Here is a 26213-nt window from a genome sequence, read left to right on the forward strand (position 1 = left end):
TACTGCTATTTTGGCAATTGTATTTTACCCCTCAATAAAATAGCAAGCACAGCCAAGCCCCTGATGTAGGATATAGCAAAAAAAAAAAAAAAACACTATTGATGGTTAAAAATGGACTTGGTGGCAGCTTGTGCTGGCGCACCACAAGACACAAAATGGCCGCCGATCACCCCAGAAAAAAGTGGGCAGCCTTAAAACAGTGAGCAATTGAATAGCAGAGGTTGTATGATACACAGCTGTATATCGATCACTTCAGTAAGTAAATCCCTGCCTAATCTCGCTGTGGCGAAACCCGCCTTGCCACTGGGCATTGGAGAGGCCTGGCTGCCCGCCTCCTACCTGCTGACTATGGCCCCTGGTGAATTTGTACGTTTGAATGCAATATTTGGGCATGTGGTATTTTATATTGCTGCTACTGGCCCTTTAATGGCCATCCGTGGACATGTTATGACTTTTAGGAACAATGCCCCTTTAAGACTGTGTAGCAGATTGCATTCAGGCCGTCTTTAATATTATGTATGTTATTATGGGTTCGGTTAAATTGTATTGCGGTGTGTTGTGGACTGTATATATCTGCTCTTACTGTAATGGTTGCTAGGTTACAGGCATTGTTGTTCTGTGCCTCTTCTCCTCCCCCTTTTTCCTGTCCCATTGTTTCTAGGCATGGCTGTCATGGCCTCTTGGGGCAAGTAGTATGACGCTTGTTCATTGGCTGCTGTGCAGTCTTTCAAAAAGCGCCAAGAAAGCGCTGAACACCGAACCCGGACTTTTACGAAAATGTTCGGGTTCGGGTCCGTGTCATGGACACACCAAAATTCGGTACGAACCCGAACTATACAGTTCGGGTTCGCTCATCCCTAGTTGGGACGTAAGGGAATCGTTAATTTCTAACGATAATTTGTTTTCCCTTAGTCCTAACAGTGGCACACAAATCCCCCCCCCCCTTTTTTAGTAATTGTGGTTATTTTAGTCTACTTGTAATTACACGATGTCCGGAGGGTCACTCCCCTCTTTATTGGGGGCAGGGCGTGTATATGTCAGTTTTTTATTATTTCATTAAAACTTCCACCTGTCCTAACCAGTCCACAGGGGCAGAATACCCCATCTGTGCCACTGTTAGGACTAAGGGAAAACAAATTATCCTTAGAAATTAACAATTTTATATACACAGCTGAGATGGTTATGCTGTTTTATTACTGAATGTTATTATCACTTTAGAACACGATTGGGTGAATATGTAAGGGGGGGATGTGACCTTTCTGGGGGACAACCCCTCAACCAATCCGGATTGAATGTTACACCTATATAAGTATTGAGCTTCACTTGTAAACCACATGTAGCTGAGAAAGACCTGGGTGTCCAGACGTTGCTGTATCCTTTCAGTGTGATTAAACGCTAAGCTTTGATTCAAGAACAAGAGGGCCGCAAATTTTCTGAAGTTTTTTCTACGTTTGAGGGGTCCCTGAGGCCGGGAGCTGACGCCACGAGCAGCGCCGCCATACCACGGACTATGTGTTCCAGGAAGTGGTGCTGTCCTATTCCATTTATTATGTGGAGCCCTCGGGAAGCACTAGGAGCATCCATCAACGGAGGTACCCAGTCGGGGTGCTAGGAGATCCGTTACAATACTATTCTTTACTATACTATTCTGTACTGTACTATACTGTGCTGTACTATACTATGCTGTACTATACTGTGCTGTACTATACTATACTGTACTATACTGTGCTGTACTATACTGTACTATACTGTGCTGTACTATACTGTACTATACTGTACTGTACTATACTGTGCTGTACTATGCTGCACAATACTATACTGTACTATACTGTGCTGTGCTATACTATACTGTGCTGTACTATACTATGCTGTGATGTACTATACTATGCTGTACGATACTGTACTATACTATACTGTGCTGTACTATACTATGCTGGACTATACTGTACTATACTGTGCTGTACTATACTATGCTGTGCTGTACTATACTGTGCTGTACTGTACTATGCTGTGCTGTACTATACTGTACTATACTATGCTGTACTATACTGTACTATACTGTGCTATACTGTACTATACTATACTGTGCTGTACTATACTGTACTATACTATGCTGTACTATATTGTGCTATACTATACTGTACTATAATATACTGTACTATACTATGCTGTACTATACTGTACTATACTGTGCTGTACTATACTGTGCTGTACTATACTATGCTGTACTGTGCAGTACTATACTATGCTGTGCTGTACTATACTGTGCTGTACTATACTATACTGTGCTATAATATACTATACTGTGCTGTACTATACTATGCTGTACTGTGCTGTACTATACTATAATATACTATACTTTTGCTATACTATAATATACTGTACTATAATATACTGTACTATGCTGTACTATACTAGAATATACTATACTGTACTATAATATAATGTGCTGTACTATACTGTGTTATACTATACTATGCTGTACTATACTGTGCTGTACTATACTATAATATACTGTACTATAATATAATGTGCTGTACTATACTGTATTATACTGTACTATAATATACTGTACTATGCTGTGCTGTACTATAATATACTGTACTATGCTGTACTATACTGTGCTGTACTATACTATAATATACTGTACTATAATATAATGTGCTGTACTATACTGTATTATACTGTACTATAATATACTGTACTATGCTGTACTATAATATACTGTACAGTACTATACTGTGCTGTACTATAATATACTGTACTATGCTGTACTATAATATACTGTACTATGCTGTACTATAATATACTGTACTATACTGTGCTGTACTATAATATACTGTACTATACTATAATATACTGTACTATCCTGTACTATGATGTACTATAATGTGATGTACTATACTATGCTATACTATAATATACTGTACTATACTGTACTATAATATACTGTACTATCCTGTGCTATACTATAATGTGCTGTACTATACTATATTATGCTGTACTATACTGTGCTGTACTATACTATAATATACTGTACTATACTATGATGTACTAAAATATACTGTACTCTACTGTACTTTACTATACTGTGCTGTATTATACTGTACTATAAAATACTGTACTATACTATAATATACGGTACTATGCTATAATATACTGTACTATACAATACTGTGCTGTACTATACTATGCTGTACTATTATATACTGTACTATCATATACTGTACTATACTGTGCTGTACTATAATATACTGTGCTACACAATACTGTACTATAATATAATGTACTATACGATACTGTACTATACTATGCAATACTATAATATACTGTACTATAATATACAATACTGTGCTGTACTATACTGAACTATAATATACTGTACTATAATATACTTTACTATACTATGCTGTACTATAATATAATGTGCTGTACTATAATATACTGTACAATACTGTGCTGTACTATTCTATAATATACTGTACTATACTATAATGTACTATACTGTCCTGTACTATACTGTGCTGCACTATAATATACTGTACTATAATATACTATACTTTGCTGTACTATAATATACTGTACTATTATATACTATACTGTAATATACTATACTGTACTATAATATACTATACTGTCCTATACTATACTGCGCTGTACTATAATATACTGTACTATTATATACTGTACTATACTATGCTGTACTATAATATACTGTACTATTATATACTGTACTATACTGTACTATGCTATACTATGCTATACTATAATATACTGTACTTTGCCGTATTGTACTGAGATTACGGAGGTGCAATGAGGGGGATTATAGGGGCAGTTTTCTCTACTTTTCTTACTCCCCAGATGTTTCCGGGGGTCAGTAAAGCGGGGTCCACACTTCTGGGGGGCGGGGCCATACTCTGCCCCATTGTACCGGCACCCCCTCTGCTGCAGCCAGGAGCCCAGGAGAGAAGTCCTCTGTCATCTGCGGAGCCCTGACCACAAGACGCATCTCTGCCCCCTGAGAGCCCTGTACACACATGAGGCGGCATCACTGCGGCGGGGAATGTGCGGGGACACGGAGCACTGGAGCCGGCAGGGAGCGGAGGCCGCCGCCTGTGTTACCCTCCCGGGCTCTCCGCGGCTCCAGCTCCTCCCCGCAGCGTCCAAGCAGCTTCCTGCGGCCCCACCTTGTGGGAAAGAGCCCTGGGATGGGGACGAGGGCCGGGAAGAGAGGGAACGAGCCCCCGCAGCGGAGCCATCGGGCCGGATCCAGCCGGATGTGCAGAACGTCAGGCAGAGCGGGAGGACTGTGGCGGAGATCCCGGGGCCTGCTCCCGCCTCCTCCGCCACAGACGGCGACACACGGTGAGGGGGGATGTCCGGGAGGAGGAAGGCGCGGAGAAGGCGGCCTCTCCTGTCCGGTTCTAGCCGCTAAAGGGCTCTTCTCCCGGGCAGGGAAGCACAAGGGCAGAGCGGAGCTGCAGCCGGGCTGAGAGGGGTGAAGGCGGGGCCTGTGTCCAGTGTCAGCCAATAGACGCGCAGGAGGGCGGAGCTCGGCAGCCAATCACTGCGCAGCGCTGCACATATAAGAGGCGGTCCCGGCTCCGGCCTCAGTGTTTTCTCCAGGAGAAGTCTTTGTGTTTTCTCCCCACGTCTCACACGATGGCAGAGACCGCGCCAGCAGCCGCCGCTCCTCCCGCCGAAGCGGCCGCCAAGTCCAAGAAGCAGCCGAGGAAATCCGCCGCGGCAGCAGGGGGCGCCAAGAAAAGCAAGAAGCCGTCCGGTCCCAGCGTGTCCGAGCTCCTGGTCACAGCCGTGTCCGCCTCCAAGGAGCGCAGCGGGGTGTCTCTGGCCGCCCTGAAGAAGGCTCTGGCTGCCGGAGGATGCGATGTAGAGAAGAACAATAGCCGCATCAAGGTGGCCATCAGGGCTCTGGTCACCAAGGGGACCCTCACCCAGGTGAAGGGCAGCGGCGCCTCCGGCTCCTTCAAGCTCAACAAGAAGCAGCAGAAGGACAAGGCAGCGGCCAAGAAGAAGAAGCCGGCGGCGGCCAAGAAACCTGCAGCTACTGCGGCCAAGAAACCCGCTAAATCCCCGAAGAAGCCCAAGAAGGCTCCGGCCAAGAGCCCGAAAAAGGCTAAGAAACCAGCCGCGGCCAAGAAAGCAGCCAAGAGCCCCAAGAAGCCGAAGGCTGCCCCCAAGCCCAAGAAGCTGGCCAAGAGTCCGGCTAAGAAGGCGGCCAAACCCAAGGCTGCCAAGAGTCCGGCTAAGAAAGCGGCGAAACCCAAGGCTGCCAAGAGTCCGGCTAAGAAAGTTGCGAAAGCCAAGAAGAGCGCGGCCAAGAAGTAACCGGCGCCGCCCGCACCTCTCCCCCAAAGGCTCTTCTCAGAGCCGCCACCTCCTCCTCAGACGAGCTCCACTCCGCCCTTCTGCCCTCGTTCTCCGCTCACAGCGGATATATTCAGTCTCCAGATTACATTACAGCCTCCACATTGTATTACAGCCTCAATATTAGCGGCCTCTACATTACATCACAGCTTAAACATTGTTACAGCCTCCATATTAATTGACAGCCTCCGTATTACCAGCCTCTACATTACAGCCGCCCTACTACCAGCCTCCATTTTGTATTATCAATCTCAACATATTACAGCCTTCATATTTTCAGCCTCTACTTTACATTATAGCCTCCATATTATATTGCAGCATTTATATTACCAGCCTCCACATTATATTACAGACTCCATATTACCGTCATCTACATTACATCACAGCATAAACATGTTACAACCTCCATAATTCCAGCCTCCACATTATATTACAGCCTCTACATTACATTACAGTCCTCTACATTACATCAGAGCCTAAACATTATGTTACAGCCTCCATATTTTCAGCATCAAGATTACATCACAGCCTCCATACTACCAGCCTCCACATGATATTACCAGCCTCTGCATTTCAGGCTAAAATTATATTACAGCCTCTGCATTACATTACAGCCTCTATATTATATTACAGCCTCCGTATTACCGGCCTCTACATTACAGTCTCCATATTACATTAACGGCCTCCACATTATATTAAATCCTCCGTATTACCGGCCTCTACATTACACCACAGCTTAAACATTATGTTACAGCCTCCACATTGACAGCCTCCATATTACCAGCCTGTAAATTACATTATATCCTCCGCATTATATTAAAGCCTCTATATTATATTATCAACCTCCACATTACATTGCAGCCTCCATATTATTTTACCACTACGCCCCTTATCCTCCCCAGTGCCCAATCACCACTCCCCTCATTAATAGCAGATCACTACTTCCCTCATTCTCCTCAATGGCTGACCACTACTCCCCTCATCATCCTCAATAGCATATAACTACTCCCCTCATCCTTAGTGCCCGATCACTACTCCCCTCATCCTCCTCTCTGGCAGACCACTACTCCCCTAATCATCCTCAATACCATATCACTACTCCCCTCATACTTAGTGCCCGATCACTACTCCCCTCATCCTCCTCAGTACCATATAACTACTCCCCTCATACTTAGTGCCCGATCACTACTCCCCTCATCCTCCTCTCTGGCAGATCACTACTCCCCTCATCCTCCTCAGTACCATATAACTACTCCCCTCATACTTAGTGCCCGATCACTACTCCCCTCATCCTCCTCTCTGGCAGATCACTGCTCCCCTTATACACTTCAGCTGAGCTCTGCTCCCGCTATGAATGGCTGCGGATCAGCGAGCTGTGCGGCTGCTCAGTGCAGGGCGGGAGGACGAGGCTCCGCCCCTACGGGCACATAACGGCTGCGGGGTCCAGAGCTCTGCTCCTATTGGCTGGGAGAGCTCAGGATCTCGTCGCTCATTTGAATTTCCCGCCTATAGTCCCCAACTGCAAATGAGCTGCTGATCTACAGGAGGAGCCGGTCATGTGACCTGTACCCGCGTCATAAACCACGCCCAGCGCCGCTCATTGGCTTCTCCACGAGTCTTGTCTCCGATGGAGGCTTCTAATCCACCCAATGAGCGGCGCTGGGGGCGGAGCAGCAGCCTATAAAGGCGGCAGGAGGCGGCTCCTCCGGATCACACACATCAGAGTCTTCTTCGCTGTTTTGTGCTCCGCTGTAGAGAACGATGTCTGGACGCGGCAAACAAGGAGGCAAAGTCCGGGCTAAGGCCAAGACCCGCTCCTCCCGGGCAGGGCTCCAGTTCCCGGTCGGCCGAGTGCACAGGCTCCTCCGCAAGGGCAACTACGCCCAGAGGGTGGGCGCCGGCGCTCCCGTCTACTTGGCCGCTGTGCTCGAGTATCTCACCGCCGAGATCCTGGAGCTGGCCGGCAATGCCGCCCGCGACAACAAGAAGACCCGCATCATCCCCCGCCACCTGCAGCTGGCCGTGCGCAACGACGAGGAGCTCAACAAGCTGCTGGGCGGCGTCACCATCGCCCAGGGAGGCGTCCTGCCCAACATCCAGGCCGTGCTGCTGCCCAAGAAGACCGAGAGCACCAAGTCGGCCAAGAGCAAGTGAGCCCGGCTCTGCTGCTGCTGTGCCCCCCGGAACCAAAGGCTCTTCTAAGAGCCGCCCACATGGTCTGTACGACTGAGCTGGCGATGCCGCTGATCTCTGCTGTGGAGGGGGCGTCACACAGGGGCACTTACCGCTCCTGACTATAGATGGGGAGTTTGGATCTTTGGCTTCAGTTGGTGACAAGTGACCCGGAGCCGGATAGGTAATAAGTGTCCGATCAGTGGTGACCGGACTGAGGACTAGGAAGGGGGGGGCTGGGGGCCCTGATCTGGGCATTATACTGAGGGGGGGGGCTGGGGGCCCTGATCTGGGCATTATACTGAGTGGGGGGCTGGGGGTCCTGATCTGGGCATTATACTGAGTGGGGGGCTGGGGGCCCTGATCTGGGCATTATACTGAGTGGGGGGCGCTGCTGGAGGCGCTCTATTCTATGGACAGCACTGCGGGGGCTTTATACTGCTGCAGCCGGTCAGAGACTCCGTGTATTGTTCTAGAAGGAGTCGGATCATTGGATTCTTAGCCTCAGTGCACGACTCCCTGGACCGTGTGCGCCTCCGCTCTGATTGGCTGCTGGCCTCCCCTCCTCCTCCGACATGAATCGGACATCACTGCTCCTGACCTGCTGCGAGTCCGGGCAGACATTGCTGCTGTAGAGGGTTTGGCCGCTGGATTCTGACCGGACTGTAATTGAGCGGGAATTTCAAAAGCCAGAGATCAGCCAATCACTGTAAAGCACTTGTCCTATAGCTCCGCCCCTTCTCCTGCTCTCTGCGCTGGTGTCCGGGGATAGAGCGCACGGCGGGGCTCACATCCATCCATTAGCAGATCACTACTGCCCTCATCCTCCTCACTGTCTGATCACTACTCCCCTCATCATCCTCAGTACCATATAACTACTTCACTCATTCTCCTCATTGCCCAACTGCTCTCTGTCTGATCACTCCTCCCCCATCATCCTCAGTGTCCAATCACTACTCCCCTCATCCTCCTCAGTGTCCAATCACTACTCCCCCCATCCTCAGTGTCCAATCACTACTCCCCCATCCTCAGTGTCCAATCACTACTCCCCTCATCCTCCTCAGTGTCCAATCACTACTCCCCCCATCCTCAGTGTCCAATCACTACTCCCCTCATCCTCAGTGTCCAATCACTACTCCCCCCATCCTCAGTGTCCAATCACTACTCCCCCCATCCTCAGTGTCCAATCACTACTCCCCCCATCCTCAGTGTCCAATCACTACTCCCCCATCCTCAGTGTCCAATCACTACTCCCCCATCCTCAGTGTCCAATCACTACTCCCCTCATCCTCCTCAGTGTCCAATCACTACTCCCCCCATCCTCAGTGTCCAATCACTACTCCCCTCATCCTCAGTGTCCAATCACTACTCCCCCATCCTCCTCACTGTCTGATAACTACTCCCCCATCCTCCTCAGTGTCCAATCACTACTCCCCCCATCCTCAGTGTCCAATCACTACTCCCCTCATCCTCAGTGTCCAATCACTACTCCCCCATCCTCCTCACTGTCTGATAACTACTCCCTCATCCTCCTCAGTGTCCAATCACTACTCCCCCCATCCTCAGTGTCCAATCACTACTCCCCCATCCTCAGTGTCCAATCACTACTCCCCTCATCCTCCTCAGTGTCCAATCACTACTCCCCCCATCCTCAGTGTCCAATCACTACTCCCCTCATCCTCCTCAGTGTCCAATCACTACTCCCCCATCCTCCTCACTGTCTGATAACTACTCCCCCATCCTCCTCAGTGTCCAATCACTACTCCCCCCATCCTCCCGAGTATACGATCACTACTCCCCTCATCCTCCCGATCAGTGGTCTATAAGGAGGGAATAATCCGCCTCGGACATGAGGCTTCCATGTATTCACACAATGCGGCAGCTCCGTCCTAGAGAAGGGAGGGGGGGGGGCTCTGAGAAGAGCGGGGGGCGGAGCAGAAGGAGGGGCGGGGCTCACATCCATCCATTCAGATGAGCCGAGGGCGGAGCTTGTCCACGGCCGCTGAATTCTAACCGGACAGTAATTGAGCGGGAATTTCAAAAGCCATGGTACTAGTTCTATAGCCCCGCCCCCATAGCCTGCTCAGTATTAACCCGTCAGTGGCCGCCTTCTCCCGCCCCCCACCGGAGAAGGGGAGAACAGTCCCGTATTCACTGTGCGAAGAAGAGCGGCTCCATCGCTGCGCTGGTGTCCAGGGATAGAGCGCACGACCCCCCTGCAGGCACAGTACACTCAGCGGCGGCATCACTACCAGCAGGGGGCGGGGCGCAGTGAGGGGCGGGGCGGTTATCAGCAGAGCAGCGAGGCCCTGATAGACGGAAGAGAGATGTTAGCCCCGCCCCCGGCTCATCTGAATAGACGGATGCGAGTTCTGCTCCGCCCCCCGTTTTAGCAGAATGGATGGCTATGAGCCCAGCCCCTCCTGCTGCTCCGCCCTCCGACTCAGCTCTATGAATGGATGTGAGCCCCTCCCTTCTTGCTGCTCCGTCCCCCGGCTCAGCTGGATGGATGTATGTGAGCCACGCCTCTCCTGTTGCTCCGCCCCCGGCTCTGCTGAATGGATGTATGTGAGCCCCGCCCCTCTATTTGCTCCGCCCTGGCTCTGCTGAATGGATGTATGTGAGCCACGCCTCTCTATTTGCTCCGCCCCCGGCTCAGCTGAATGGATGTGAGGCTGCCAATTGGGAGCAGTGGAGACACCACGTGACCCTCTCCTCCAGTAGATCGGCGCGCAGTCAGCAGCAGCTCATTTGCATGGCCCGTGTATAAATACCGCCGCGGTGGCAGGAGGAGAACAGACGAGATTTTGCCCTCAGTCAGAATGCCCGAGCCAGCCAAGTCCGCCCCAGCGCCCAAGAAGGGCTCCAAGAAAGCCGTCACCAAGGTCCAGAAGAAGGACGGCAAGAAGCGGAGGAAGAGCAGGAAGGAGAGCTATGTCATCTACGTCTACAAGGTGCTGAAGCAGGTCCACCCCGACACCGGCATCTCCTCCAAGGCCATGGGCATCATGAACTCCTTCGTCAACGACATCTTCGAGCGCATCGCAGGGGAAGCCTCCCGCCTGGCTCACTACAACAAGCGCTCCACCATCACCTCCCGGGAGATCCAGACCGCCGTGCGCCTGCTGCTGCCCGGAGAGCTGGCCAAGCACGCCGTCTCCGAGGGCACCAAGGCCGTCACCAAGTACACCAGCGCCAAGTGAGCGCCGCCCCCGCTCTCCGGACCCAAAGGCTCTTCTCAGAGCCCCCACCCTGTCTCCAGCGGAGCTGCTCCCGGGTCTCCCCGTTGTTCTCACAGTGGCTGCGGTTTTCCTCCCTGTCAGCTAGATGAGATGCGGTAACGCTATGGGAAGTTACAATACAAGCTCCCCTCATCCTCCTCCTCCATGCCCGATCACTACTCCCATCATCCTCCTCAGTGTGGCGCTCCCTGGAGAGAGGCTGTGCGGCCGCTCAGTGCAGGACAGGAGGACGAGGCTCCTACGGGCACATAACGGCTGCGGGGTCCAGAGCTCTGCTATTGGCTGGGAGAGCTCAGGATCTCGTCCCTCATTTGAATTTCCCGCCTATAGTTGAGCTGCTGATTTACAGGAGGAGCCGGTCATGTGACCTGTACCAGCGCCGCTCATTGGCGGGACGGATTAACCCCTCAGTCTCCGAGCACAGCTCGTCTCGTAGCTGCGGTGGAGAACACCCGGGGCTCGGGATTTAGATTATTGGGGGGTTTCTGTAATGTAGACCTCCGGCTGTACTGAGCACAGGGCGCCGCTGATCTCCTGATGGGCGGGCGGTGTTAACCCCTCAGTGGAATGGTAGCTCCTCCCCGGGAAGATGTGGGCGGCTCTGAGAAGAGCCTTTGTGCTGTGAGGACGGAGGCGGCGGCGGCAGCATTAACCCCCGAAGCCGTAGAGAGTGCGGCCCTGGCGCTTGAGCGCGTAGACCACGTCCATGGCGGTGACGGTCTTCCTCTTGGCGTGCTCGGTGTAGGTGACGGCGTCCCGGATGACGTTCTCCAGGAAGACTTTCAGCACCCCGCGAGTCTCCTCATAGATGAGGCCGGAGATGCGCTTGACGCCTCCCCTGCGAGCTAGGCGGCGGATGGCAGGCTTGGTGATGCCCTGGATGTTATCACGGAGCACCTTCCTGTGCCGCTTGGCGCCGCCTTTCCCGAGCCCTTTCCCTCCTTTACCGCGACCAGACATCTTCTAGGTGTGAGGAGCAGAGAGCAGTGACTGCTCAGCCCAGAGCCCTCCTTTATATGGAGCATGGGCGGACCTGAAAGAGAACTGGGGGCGGGGCTGTTCCTGAACTCCAGGCCCCGCCCTCCACCTCTGATTGGCTGAGCTCAGAAGTGCTGGTGGTTTTCATTTTCCAGCCTCCATGTTACCAGCCTGTAAATTACATCATATCCTTCGCATTAAAATAAAGTCTCTATATTATATTATCAACCTCCACATTATATTACAGCCTCCATACTACCAGCCTCCACATTCTATTACAGCCTCTGCATTACATTACAGCCTCCACCTTACATTACAGCCTCAATATTACATCTATGTTTCTATTCCAGCCTCTGCATTACATTATAGCCTCCATATTACATCTATGTTTCTATTACACCATCCATATTACATTATCTTCCTCCACATTATATTACAGCCTCCATACTACTAGCCTCTACATTACAGCCTCCACATTCTATTACAGCCTCCATACTACATTATCTTCCTCCACATTACATTACAGCCTCCATACTACTAGCCTCTACATTACAGCCTCCACATTACATTACCAGGCTCCACATAATATCACAGCCTCCACATTCTATTACAGCCTCTGCATTACATTATAGCCTCCACCTTACATCACAGCCTCCATATTACCAGCCTCTACATTACATTACAGCCTCCATACTACCAGCCTCTACATTACATTACAGCCTCCACATTACATTACCAGGCTCCACATAATATCACAGCCTCCACATTACATTACAGCCTACATATAATATTACAGCTTCCACATTATATTCCAGCCTCCACATGATATTACAGCCTCCATATTACATTACAGCCTCTATATTATATTACAGCTTCCACAATATATTACAGCCTCCATATTATATTATCAACCTCAACATTATATTACAGCCTCCATATTTAAAGCCTCCACATTACATTATAGTCTCCACATTACATCACAGCCTCTATATTATCATCCTCAACATTATATTACAGTCTCCATATTTACAGCATCTACATTTTATTACAGCCTCCATATTAATGGCCTCCACATTACATCACAGCCTCCATATTATATTATCAACCTCAACATTATATTACAGCCTCCATACTACCAGCCTCCGCATTATATTACAGCCTCCATGTTACATTACCGGCCTCCACATTCTATTACAGCCTCTGCCTTACAGCTTCCACATTATTTTACAGCCTCCATATTACCAGGCTCCACATTATATTACAGCCTCCATATTACCAGGCTCCACATTATATTACAGCCTCCATACTACCAGGCTCCACATTATATTACAGCGTCAACATTACATTATAGCCTCCATATTACCAGGCTTCACATTATTTTACAGCCTCCACATTACATTATAGCCTCCATATTATATTACAGCTTCCACATTTTATTACAGCCTCCATATTATATTACAGCTTCCACATTTTATTACAGCCTACATATTACCAGGCTCCACATTATATTACAGCTTTCATATTACCAGGCTCCACATTATATTACAGCCTCCACATTACATTATAGCCTCCATATTATATTACAGCCTCCACATTATATTACAGCCTCCATATTACCAGTCTCCACATGATATTACAGCCTCCACATTATATTACAGCCTTCACATTATATTACAGCCTACAGAATTTAGCTTTTACACTATATTACAGCCTCCATATTGCCAGGCTCCAAATTATATGACAGCCTCCACATTTCATTATAGCCTCCACATTATATTACAGCCTCCATATTATATTACAGCCTCCACATTACATTATAGCCTCCATATTATATTACAGCCTCCACATTACAGCCTCCATATTACCAGTCTCCACATGATATTACAGCCTCCACATTATATTACAGCCTACAGATTTCAGCCTTCACACTATAGTTCAGCCTCCATATTACCAGGCTCCACATTATATTACAGCCTCCATATTACCAGGCTTCACATTATATTACAGCCTCCATATTACCAGGCTCCACATTATTTTACAGCCTCCACATTAAATTACAGCCTCCATATTACCAGTCTCCACATTATATTACAGCCTCCATATTATATTACAGCCTTCACATTATATTACAGCCTACAGATTTTAGCTTTCACACTATATTACAGCCTCCATATTGCCAGGCTCCAAATTATATGAAAGCCTCCACATTTCATTATAGCCTCCACATTATATTACAGCCTCCACATTATATTACAGCCTCCATATTATATTATAGCCTCCACATTACATTATAGCCTCCATATTATATTACAGCCTTCACATTATATTACAGCCTACAGATTTTAGCTTTCACACTATATTACAGCCTCCATATTGCCAGGCTCCAAATTATATGACAGCCTCCACATTTCATTATAGCCTCCACATTATATTACAGCCTCCACATTATATTACAGCCTCCACATTACATTATAGCCTCCATATTATATTACAGCCTCCACATTACAGCCTCCATATTACCAGTCTCCACATGATATTACAGCCTCCACATTATATTACAGCCTACAGATTTCAGCCTTCACACTATAGTTCAGCCTCCATATTACCAGGCTCCACATTATTTTACAGCCTCCACATTAAATTACAGCCTCCATATTACCAGTCTCCACATTATATTACAGCCTCCACATTATATTACAGCCTTCACATTATATTACAGCCTACAGATTTCAGCTTTCACACTATATTACAGCCTCCATATTGCTAGGCTCCAAATTATATTACAGCCTCCGCATTTCATTATAGCTTCCACATTATATTACAGTCTCAATATTACCAGGCTTCACATTATATTACAGCCTCCATATTACATTATAGCCTCCACATTATATTGCAGCCTCCACATTATATTACAGCCTCCATATTATATTATAGCCTCCACATTACATTATAGCCTCCATATTATATTACAGCCTCCACATTATATTACAGCCTCCATATTATATTATAGCCTTCACATTACATTATAGCCTCCATATTACATTATAGCCTCCATATTATATTACGGCCTCCATATTACCAGTCTCCACATGATATTACAGCCTCCACATTATATTACAGCCTACAGATTTCAGCCTCCATATTACCAGGCGGTCCTCATTAAGGTCTTACTGGGGGGCCTGTTGTGTGTGTGGGGGGATGGGGGGGGATAGAAGCATCACCAGCATCATATGCATCAACTTCCGTCTATAATGAGCAGCTTTCTTCAGCCGCCCTCTGAAGAAACCACCCAGCTCCAGCAGCAGGACATCCAGCAGAACCTGAACCAGCAGGCGGTGACATACTTGGACTGCACCCTGTAACCCATGATCCAAGATCTCCTGGACTTCTGGGCATGCAAACTTCATGTGTGGCCCCAACTGGGCGAGTTTTCCATGGACATGCTTCCCTGCACGACGTACTGTGGGACAGCCACCGCCATAAGGCCTTTAAAACTCTCCGTCTCCACCAGACGGAATGACAGAATTTCAAAGGCCAGTAATTTAGAAATGCTGGCATTCAGGGCCAGGGATCACGGGTGGGTAGGGGGGTACTTCCTCTTCCGCTCCAGCGTTTGGGAGATGGAGAGCTTGTAACGGATCACCTGGCACCCCGACTGAGTACCTCCGTTGACGGATGCTCCTAGCGTTTTCCTGAGGTTTCCAAGCACTCTGGCAGACACCACAATCACCGAACCGAAGCAGCATATAAATCCTCTTCAAGCATATGAATGCTGTAGACAGTTGAATAGGAAACCACACAAATAGGTTTACACTCCTAGCAGTCAAACTGGGACAGCATGCAATAAATCCTCCCCCAAGAATGAGACGACACTTCACCTTGAGGGTTAAAACAGGAACTGACTTTATTTAGACACAGCACACCTACTTTGAACCCCCCAACAGCCTCATTTACATACAATAGGGCACCTAGGACTATGGTACAAGGAAGGGGGGGGGGCAGACAATAGCAAGGGCTGATGGGAGATTGAGGAGGGACAGAGCAGCTGGTTTAAACTGGTGTCCCTGCGACAACACCCTGCCGGGGGAAACAATGGGACAGGAAAAAGGGGGAGGAGAAGAGGCACAGAACAACAATGCCTGTAACATGCAAACATTACAGTAAGAGCAAGATATATACAGTCCACAACACACAGCAATACAAAATACCACATGCCCAAATTGCATTCCACGTACAAATTCACCAGGGGCCATAGTCAGTAGGTAGGAGGCGGGTAGCCAGGCCTCTCCAATGCCCAGTGGCGAGGCGGGTTCCGCCACAGAGCTGAACGCTTCCGTGGGACATTGTGGAGATGCTTGGTGACCCAGGTGGTGGTGTTGCTGGCAGATCCTCTGCGGGGTGGCAGGTGGCACTGTAGCTCCAGAGGTGGATGAAGAGGCCACGACTGCAGCAGAAGAGGAAGCAGGAGGAGCCAGAGACCTTTCTTGGTTTTTGAGGTGTCTTCTCCACTGCAGCTCGTGCTTTGCACTTAGATGCCTGGTCATGCAGGTTGTGATCAGGTTGAGAACGTTTATGCCTCGCTTCAGGCTCTGATTGCACAGCGTGCAAACCACTCGTGTCTTCTCGTCAGCACATTCTCTGAAGAACTGCCACGTCAGGGAAATCCTTGGAGCTGGCTTTGGTGTGCTCGTTCCCTTGCTGCGGTGGGCAGTAGGAGGCGTACTGTCTAGAGGACGGCCGCTCCGCTTTTGCACCCTGCTCCCTCTTCTGCTTGGCTGGTGGCTCTGTGCGACCACCGCCTCTTCCTCCGAACTACATAGGTCACTCGCATGACCTTGATTCCATGTGGGGTTGAGGACCTCATCGTCCTCCTCATCATCTTCCACCTAGTCTTGACCCCTGCCTTCCTTCTCGGTCTGCACACTTTCGAAAGCCCCAGCAGTTGGCACCTGTGTTTCGTCATCATCCGAGACGTGCTGCGATGGTCCTCCCATGTACTCATCCTGAAAGATAAGTGGTTGGGCATCGGTGCACTCAATCTCTTCCACTTCTGGGGCAGGGCTAGGTGGAAGTCCCTGGGAAACCCTGCTAACAGAGTCATCAAAAAGCAGAAGAGACTGCTGCATGACTTGGGGCTCAGACTGCTTGGCTGATGTGCAAGGGGGCGAGGTGAAAGACTGATGGACATCGGCTGCAGGTGCTAACTGTGGTCTTTCAGCAGGAGACTGGGTGTGAGACAATGTGAAGGAACTGGAGCCACTGTCAGCCAACCAATCTACTATCGCCTGTACTTGTTCAGGCCTCACCATTCGTAGAGCCGCATTAGGCCCGACCAAATACCGCTGCAGGTTCTGTCGCCTACTCGCACCTGAGGAAGGGGTTTCACTTGTGCGTGTAGCTGGTACAGATCGACCACGTCCTCTCCCTGCAACAGGAGCTCCACCAGCAGCACCACGACCGGGGCCACGTCCCTTATTTGACGCTCTCCTCATATTTCTAGAATTTAGGATCTTGCCCAAAATGGGTGTTTAATTAATAGTAGAATAGAACGACAGTATGTACAGGGTGTATCTGACACGGCCTGAATCAGACTAGGCCGCAATTAAAGATTTATGCTCAAAATGGCTGTATTTCAAATACCTAAATAGAACCCAAATATATAAAGGGTGTATCTCACACGCCCTGACCCACACTAGGCCTCAATTAAATACACTGCTCAAAAAAATAAAGGGAACACTTAAACAACACGATGTAACTCCACTTCTGTGAAATCAAACTGTCCACTTAGGAAGCAGCACTGAGTGACAATCAATTTCACATGCTGTTGTGCAAATGGGATAGACAACAGGTGGAAATTTTAGGCAATTAGCAAGACACCCCCAATAAAGGAGTGGTTCTGCATGTGGTGACCACAGACCACTTCTCAGTTCCTATGCTTCCTGGCTGATGTTTTGGTCACTTTTGAATGCTGGCGGTGCTTTCACTCTAGTGGTAGCATGAGACGGAGTCTACAACCCACACAAGTGGCTCAGGTAGTGCAGCTTATCCAGGATGGCACATCAATGCGAGCTGTGGCAAGAAGGTTTGCTGTGTCTGTCAGCGTAGTGTCCAGAGCATGGAGGCGCTACCAGGAGACAGGCCAGTACATCAGGAGACGTGGAGGAGGCCGTAGGAGGGCAACAACCCAGCAGCAGGACCGCTACCTCCGCCTTTGTGCAAGGAAGAACAGGAGGAGCACTGCCAGAGCCCTGCAAAATGACCTCCAGCAGGCCACAAATGTGCATGTGTCTGCTCAAACGGTCAGAAACAGACTCCATGAGGGTGATATGAGGGCCCGACGTCCACAGGTGGGGGTTGTGCTTACAGCCCAACACCGTGCAGGAGGTTTGGCATTTGCCAGAGAACACCAATATTGGCAAATTCGCCACTGGCGCCCTGTGCTCTTCACAGATGAAAGCAGATTCACACTGAGCACATGTGACAGACGTGACAGAGTCTGGAGACGCCGCGGAGAACGTTCTGCTGCCTGCAACATCCTCCAGCATGACCGGTTTGGCATTGGGTCAGTAATGGTGTGGGGTGGCATTTCTTTGGAGGGCCGCACAGACCTCCATGTGCTCGCCAGAGGTAGCCTGACTGCCATTAGGTACCGAGATGAGATCCTCAGACCCCTTGTGAGACCATATGCTGGTGCGGTTGGCCCTGGGTTCCTCCTAATGCAAGACAATGCTAGACCTCATGTGGCTGGAGTGTGTCAGCAGTTCCTGCAAGACGAAGGCATTGATGCTATGGACTGGCCCGTCCGTTCCCCAGACCTGAATCCAATTGAGCACATCTGGGACATCATGTCTCGCTCTATCCACCAACGTCACGTTGCACCACAGACTGTCCAGGAGTTGGCAGATGCTTTAGTCCAGGTCTGGGAGGAGATCCCTCAGGAGACCGTCCGCCACCTCATCAGGAGCATGCACAGGCGTTGTAGGGAGGTCATACAGGCACGTGGAGGCCACACACACTACTGAGCCTCATTGTGACTTGTTTTAAGGACATTACATCAAAGTTGGATCAGCCTGGAGTGTGTTTTTCCACTTTAATTTTGAGGGTGACTCCAAATCCAGACCTCCATGGGTTAAAACATTTGATTTCCATTTTTTAATTTTTGTGTGATTTTGTTGTCAGCACATTCAACTATGTAAAGAACAAAGGATTTCAGAAGAATATTTAATTAATTCTGATCTAGGATGTGTTATTTCTGTGTTCCCTTTATTTTTTTGAGCAGTGTATATAACATAGTACATAAGGCCGAAAAAAGACATTTGTCCATCCAGTTCGGCCTGTTATCCTGCAAGTTGATCCAGAGGAAGGCAAAAAAAAAACTGTGAGGTAGAAGCCAATTTTCCCCACTTTAGGGGAATAAAAAATTCCTTCCCGACTCCAATCAGGCATCAGACTAACTCCCTGGATCAACGACCCCTCTCTAGTAGCTATAGCCTGTAATATTATTACACTCCAGAAATACATCCAGGCCCCTCTTGAATTCCTTTTTTGCACTCACCATCACCACCTCCTCAGGCAGAGAGTTCCATAGTCTCACTGCTCTTACCGTACAGAGTCCATAGTCTCACTGCTCTTACAGTATAGAGTCCATAGTCTCACTGCTCTTACAGTAAAGAGTCCATAGTCTCACTGCTCTTACAGTAAAGAGTCCATAGTCTCACTGTTCTTACAGTATGAGTCCATAGTCTCACTGCTCTTACAGTAAAGAGTCCATAGTCTCAGTGCTCTTACAGTATAGAGTCCATAGTCTCACTGCTCTTACAGTACAGAGTCCATAGTCTCACTGCTCTTACAGTATAGAGTCCATAGTCTCACTGCTCTTACAGTAAAGAGTCCATAGTCTCACTGCTCTTACCGTAAAGAGCCCATAGTCTCACCGCTCTTACAGTACAGAGTCCATAGTCTCACTGCTCTTACAGTAAAGAGTCCATAGTCTCACTGTTCTTACAGTATGAGTCCATAGTCTCACTGCTCTTACAGTATAGAGTCCATAGTCTCACTGCTCTTACAGTATAGAGTCCATAGTCTCACTGCTCTTACAGTATAGAGTCCATAGTCTCACTGCTCTTACAGTACAGAGTCCATAGTCTCACTGCTCTTACCGTAAAGAGCCCATAGTCTCACCGCTCTTACAGTACAGAGTCCATAGTCTCACTGCTCTTACAGTAAAGAGTCCATAGTCTCACTGCTCTTACAGTATAGAGTCCATAGTCTCACTGCTCTTACAGTAGAGTCCATAGTCTCACTGCTCTTACAGTATAGAGTCCATAGTCTCACTGCTCTTACAGTATAGAGTCCATAGTCTCACTGCTCTTACAGTACAGAGTCCATAGTCTCACTGCTCTTACAGTATAGAGTCCATAGTCTCACTGCTCTTACAGTATAGAGTCCATAGACTCACTGCTCTTACAGTAAAGAGTCCATAGTCTCACTGCTCTTACAGTAAAGAGTCCATAGTCTCACTGCTCTTACAGTATAGAGTCCATAGTCTCACTGCTCTTACAGTAAAGAGTCCATAGTCTCACTGCTCTTACAGTAAAGAGTCCGTAGTCTCACTGCTCTTACAGTAAAGAGTCCATAGTCTCACTGCTCTTACAGTAAAGAGTCCATAGTCTCACCGCTCTTACAGTAGAGTCCATAGTCTCACTGCTCTTACAGTATAGAGTCCATAGTCTCACTGCTCTTACAGTAAAGAGTCTATAGTCTCACTGCTCTTACAGTATAGAGTCCATAGTCTCACTGCTCTTACAGTAAAGAGTCCATAGTCTCACTGCTCTTACAGTAAAGAGTCGATAGTCTCACTGCTCTTACAGTACAGAGTCCATAGTCTCACTGCTCTTACAGTATAGAGTCCACAGTCTCACTGCTCTTACAGTAAAGAGTCCATAGTCTCACTGCTCTTACAGTAAAGAGTCCATAGTCTCACCGCTCTTACAGAAAAGAGTCCATAGTCTCACTGCTCTTACAGTATAGAGTCCACAGTCTCACTGCTCTTACAGTAGAGAGTCCATAGTCTCACTGCTCTTACAGTATAGAGTCCATAGTCTCACTGCTCTTACTGTAAAGAGTCCATAGTCTCACTGCTCTTACAGTAAAGAATCCATAGTCTCACTGCTCTTACAGTATAGAGTCCATAGTCTCACTGCTCTTACAGTAAAGAGTCCATAGTCTCACTGCTCTTACTGTAAAGAGTCCATAGTCTCACTGCTCTTACAGTATAGAGTCCATAGTCTCACTGCTCTTACAGTAAAGAGTCCATAGTCTCACTGCTCTTACAGTAAAGAGTCCATAGTCTCACCGCTCTTACAGAAAAGAGTCCATAGTCTCACTGCTCTTACAGTAAAGAGTCCATAGTCTCACTGCTCTTACAGTATAGAGTCCATAGTCTCACTGCTCTTACAGTAAAGAGTCCATAGTCTCACTGCTCTTACAGTAAAGAGTCCATAGTCTCACCGCTCTTACAGTATAGAGTCCATAGTCTCACTGCTCTTACAGTAAAGAGTCCATAGTCTCACTGCTCTTACAGTAAAGAGTCCATAGTCTCACTGCTCTTACAGTAAAGAGTCCATAGTCTCACTGCTCTTACAGTACAGAGTCCATAGTCTCACTGATCTTACAGTAAAGAGTCCATAGTCTCACTGCTCTTACTGTATAGAGTCCATAGTCTCACTGCTCTTACAGTAAAGAGTCCATAGTCTCACTGCTCTTACAGTAAAGAGTCCATAGTCTCACTGCTCTTACTGTATAGAGTCCATAGTCTCACTGCTCTTACAGTAAAGAGTCCATAGTCTCACTGCTCTTACAGTATAGAGTCCATAGTCTCACTGCTCTTACAGTATAGAGTCCATAGTCTCACTGCTCTTACAGTATAAAGTCCATAGTCTCACTGCTCTTACAGTAAAGAGTACATAGTCTCACTGCTCTTACAGTAAAGAGTCCATAGTCTCACTGCTCTTACAGTAAAGAGTCCATAGTCTCACTGCTCTTACAGTAAAGAGTCCATAGTCTCACTGCTCTTACAGTAAAGAGTCCATAGTCTCACTGCTCTTACAGTATAGAGTCCATAGTCTCACTGCTCTTACAGTAAAGAGTCCATAGTCTCACTGCTCTTACAGTAAAGAGTCCATAGTCTCACTGCTCTTACAGTAAAGAGCCCATAGTCTCACTGCTCTTACAGTAAAGAGTCCATAGTCTCACTTCTCTTACAGTAAAGAGTCCATAGTCTCACTGCTCTTACAGTAAAGAGTCCATAGTCTCACTGCTCTTACAGTATAGAGTCCATAGTCTCACTGCTCTTACAGTAAAGAGTCCATAGTCTCACTGCTCTTACAGTAGAGTCCATAGTCTCACTGCTCTTACAGTAGAGTCCATAGTCTCACTGCTCTTACAATAAAGAGTTCATAGTCTCACTGATCTTACAGTAAAGAGTCCATAGTCTCACTGCTCTTACAGTAAAGAGTCCATAGTCTCACTGCTCTTACAGTAAAGAGTCCATAGTCTCACCGCTCTTACAGAAAAGAGTCAATAGTCTCACTGCTCTTACAGTATAGAGTCCATAGTCTCAATGCTCTTACAGTACAGAGTCCATAGTCTCACTGCTCTTACAGTAAAGAGTCCATAGTCTCACTGCTCTTACAGTAAAGAGTCCATAGTCTCACTGCTCTTACAGTAAAGAGTCCATAGTCTTACCGCTCTTACAGAAAAGAGTCCATAGTCTCACTGCTCTTACAGTAAAGAGTCCATAGTCTCACTGCTCTTACAGTAAAGAGTCCATAGTCTCACTGCTCTTACAGTAAAAAGTCCATAGTCTCACTGCTCTTACAGTAAAGAGTCCATAATCTCACCGCTCTTACAGAAAAGAGTCCATAGTCTCACTGCTCTTACAGTAAAGAGTCCATAGTCTCACTGCTCTTACAGTAAAGAGTCCATAGTCTCACTGCTCTTACAGTATAGAGTCCATAGTCTCACTGCTCTTACAGTACAGAGTCCATAGTCTCACTGCTCTTACAGTAAAGAGTCCATAGTCTCACTGCTCTTACAGTAAAGAGTCCATAGTCTCACTGCTCTTACAGTATAAAGTCCATAGTCTCACTGCTCTTACAGTAAAGAGTCCAGAGTCTCACTGCTCTTTCAGTAAAGAGTACATAGTCTCACTGCTCTTACAGTAGAGTCCATAGTCTCACTGCTCTTACCGTAAAGAGTCCATAGTCTCACTGCTCTTACAGTACAGAGTCCATAGTCTCACTGCTCTTACAGTAAAGAGTCCATAGTCTCACTGCTCTTACAGTAAAGAGTCCATAGTCTCACCGCTCTTACAGTAAAGAGCCCATAGTCTCACTGCTCTTACAGTAAAGAGTCCATAGTCTCACTGCTCTTACAGTAAAGAGTCCATAGTCTCACTGCTCTTACAGTAAAGAGTCCATAGTCTCACTGCTCTTACAGTAAAGAGTCCATAGTCTCACTGCTCTTACAGTAAAGAGTCCATAGTCTCACTGCTCTTACAGTAAAGAGTCCATAGTCTCACTGCTCTTACAGTAAAGAGCCCATAGTCTCACTGCTCTTACAGTAAAGAGTCCATAGTCTCACTGCTCTTACAGTAAAGAGTTCATAGTCTCACTGCTCTTACAGTAGAGTCCATAGTCTCACTGCTCTTACAGTATAGAGTCCATAGTCTCACTGCTCTTACAGTACAGAGTCCATAGTCTCACCCCTCTTACAGTATAGAGTCCATAGTCTCACTGCTCTTACAGTATAGAGTCCATAGTCTCACTGCTCTTACAGTATAGAGTCCATAGTCTCACTGCTCTTACAGTACAGAGTCCATAGTCTCACTGCTCTTACAGTAAAGAGTCCATAGTCTCACTGCTCTTACAGTAAAGAGTCCATAGTCTCACTGCTCTTACAGTAAAGAGTCCATAGTCTCACTGCTCTTACAGTAAAGAATCCTTTTCTATGTCTGTGCACAAACCTTCTTTCCTCCAGACGCAGAGGATGTCCCCTCGTCACAGTCCTGGGGATAAATAGATGAGGGGAGTGATCTCTGTACTGACCCTTGATATATTTATACATAGTAATTAGATCTCCCCTCAGTCGTCTTTTTTCTAAAGGGAATAACCCTAATTTTGATAATCTTTCAGGGTCCTGTAGTTGCCCCATTCCAGTTATTACTTTAGTTGCCCTCCTCTGGACCCTCTCCAGCTCTGCTATGTCTGCCTTGTTTACAGGAGCCCAGAACTGTACACAGTCCTCCATGTGTGGTCTGACTAGCGATTTGTAAAGTGGTTGTACTATGTTCTTATCACGGGCATCTATGCCCCTTCTGATGCAACCCATTATCTTATTGGCCTTGGCAGCAGCTGCCTGACACTGGTTTTTGCAGATTAGTTTGCTGTTTATAAAAATTCCTAGATCCTTCTCCATGTCAGTGTTACCGAGTGTTTTATCATTTAGTATGTGCACCAAATGGCGGAATTTCAAATATCTGAATATAACCCAAATATATAAAGGGTGTATCTCACAATGACATATGCAGCAAAGGCTGCCAAATAAACTTTTTCTGCCCTAACGGGTGTTTGTTTAATGACTGAATATGACAGCAGTATTGTCATGCCCTGCTCAGGCTATGTGCGGAGGTCTGCCAGCTTAGCAGCACGTGTGTAGCCTTTTGTTTTTGTTTTGGAGTTGAGCTGTATCCGCCTCCCTTCAGGTGCACTGGGTGGGGTCGTTGGTTTGAGTTTAAATTACACCCACTCCCAGTGTCCTGTGCGGTTTATAGCTTCTGTCTGGCTCTGTGAAAGAAAGAAAGGAAGGAAGGATTTGCTGTTCCTGCTCAGAAAAGATAAGTTGTTTTTTGTTTTCTTGTGGTTGGCTGTCTAGGCTGTTAGAGAGACGCCTGCCCCCTCCAGGTTCTGAGGGAGCAGGCTACCTCTATCCCCCTTTCACCATCTTAGGGATTTTAGGGAATTTTCAGCCCAGGCACGAGGACACGTTATTCCCCTCTTCAGGGTCTGAACGTAGGCATAGAAGTATAAGGAGAGCTGGTAGGAATTTGTCAGGAGGTGACCTTGATCCCCAGCTTCTCGCCTAGACACTTGTTTGTTTATTTTCTGTTTGTCTGGTATTCTGTCCCCCGTGACATTATAACCCGCTAATACTTTGACTGCCATTTCTCAGCTTTTTTGAGATGAAGTAAATTGATGCGTTAGTTGATTGCATGCAGGGATTATCCCTAGAGGTTGCAGATCTGCGTAATTCGGTCACACGGTGTCAGAATACTCTGGCATCAGGTGCAATAGGAGGAAGTTAAATTTATGGGGAGCCTAAGGTCGCTCTCCCTGATAGATTTGCAGGGGGTGTGGATGACTTTATCCGCTTTAAAGAGTCATGCAAGTTGTATTTTCGGCTGCGTCCATCTTCGTCTGGTGATGAGAGTCAGAGGGTAGGGATAATCATTTCTCTGCTTAAAGGGGACGCGCAATCCTGGGCCTTTTCTCTGCCGTCCGGTTCTCTGGCCCTCCGGTCGGTGGAAGAATTTTTTAAAGCCTTGGGATTAATTTATGATGACCCAGATCGGGTCTCGATGGCGGAATCTAAATTGCGTAATTTATTACAAGGTGAACATACTGCGGAGGCTTACTGCGTTGAGTTTAGGAGATGGGCTACCGAGTCAGAGTGGAATGACCCCGCGTTACGTAGTCAGTTTTGTCAGGGGTTGTCTGAGAGGTTGAAAGATGCCCTAGCCTTTCATGAGTACCCGGATACATTGGAGAATGCTATGTCTTTGGCAGTACGGTTAGATAGACGCATTAGAGAGAGGTGTAAAGTTCCATCCGCACAAGGGATCCCTTCGGTGAGTGGTTTCGTCTCACCTGCTCCCCTGGGTAATATGACATGTAACTTTAGGGTAGGGGAGGAACCCATGCAGCTGGGTCAGGTATCTTTCCGTTCTGGTAGTAGAGACTTTAGGAGGTTGCATAAACTATGTTATCACAGTGGAAAAAGTGGTCATTTTATTTTTGCTTGTCCTTTTGTTAAACCGCATGTTGATGAGAAAGAATCACAAAGAGGTTTACCTAAAGAAAAAACAAAAACATCCCTGACTCTTGGTAGTGTGAATCGAGTGGTGGAGCAAGCAGGTATGCAAGCTCCCTGTAATACTCGTTTTCTCCTTCCAGCTATGGTGGCGCTAGACTCAAGAATTTTTTTGTTGTTGAAGTATTCATTGACTGTGGTGCTGCGGTAAACCTTATTGATTTTCTTTTTCTTCAAAATCTGGGTCTAAGTACTTTAGAAAGAGAGATTCCGGTTTTCGCAATTGATTCTTCCCCTCTTTCTCAAAGGAGTCTCACTCATATTGCTCATGGTATTCAGTTAAGG

At 47.5% G+C, this 26213-nt stretch overlaps 3 protein-coding genes across 3 annotated transcripts; all 3 read left to right on the forward strand.

Annotated features, from left to right (window-relative positions):
- The first annotated feature begins 4662 nt into the window (after nt 1–4662).
- On the forward strand, nt 4663–5349 carry LOC120982647 (histone H1B-like). The gene has a single exon (XM_040412904.1). It carries the CDS (start codon nt 4663–4665, stop codon nt 5347–5349), a length of 687 nt encoding a protein of 228 aa, XP_040268838.1.
- A 1800-nt stretch (nt 5350–7149) lies between these two features.
- On the forward strand, nt 7150–7548 carry LOC120982673 (histone H2A type 1-like). Its single transcript, XM_040412931.1, has one exon. The coding sequence runs from the start codon at nt 7150–7152 to the stop codon at nt 7540–7542; it is 393 nt and encodes a 130-aa protein (XP_040268865.1). The 3' UTR covers nt 7543–7548.
- Nucleotides 7549–10382: 2834 nt separating this feature from the next.
- On the forward strand, nt 10383–10763 carry LOC120982706 (histone H2B 1.1-like). The gene has a single exon (XM_040412962.1). It carries the CDS (start codon nt 10383–10385, stop codon nt 10761–10763), a length of 381 nt encoding a protein of 126 aa, XP_040268896.1.
- Nucleotides 10764–26213: the final 15450 nt, after the last annotated feature.

The sequence above is a fragment of the Bufo bufo genome (genome assembly GCF_905171765.1).
Source record: "Bufo bufo chromosome 1 unlocalized genomic scaffold, aBufBuf1.1 SUPER_1_unloc_1, whole genome shotgun sequence".
NCBI classification, from domain to species: Eukaryota; Metazoa; Chordata; class Amphibia; order Anura; family Bufonidae; genus Bufo; species Bufo bufo.

Excerpts from the sequence above, each read along its gene's own strand:
- LOC120982706 (XM_040412962.1), top strand. The coding sequence starts at position 10,383 with ATGCCCGAGCCAGCCAAGTCCGCCCCAGCGCCCAAGAAGGGCTCCAAG.
- LOC120982673 (XM_040412931.1), top strand. The coding sequence starts at position 7,150 with ATGTCTGGACGCGGCAAACAAGGAGGCAAAGTCCGGGCTAAGGCCAAG.
- LOC120982647 (XM_040412904.1), top strand. The coding sequence starts at position 4,663 with ATGGCAGAGACCGCGCCAGCAGCCGCCGCTCCTCCCGCCGAAGCGGCC.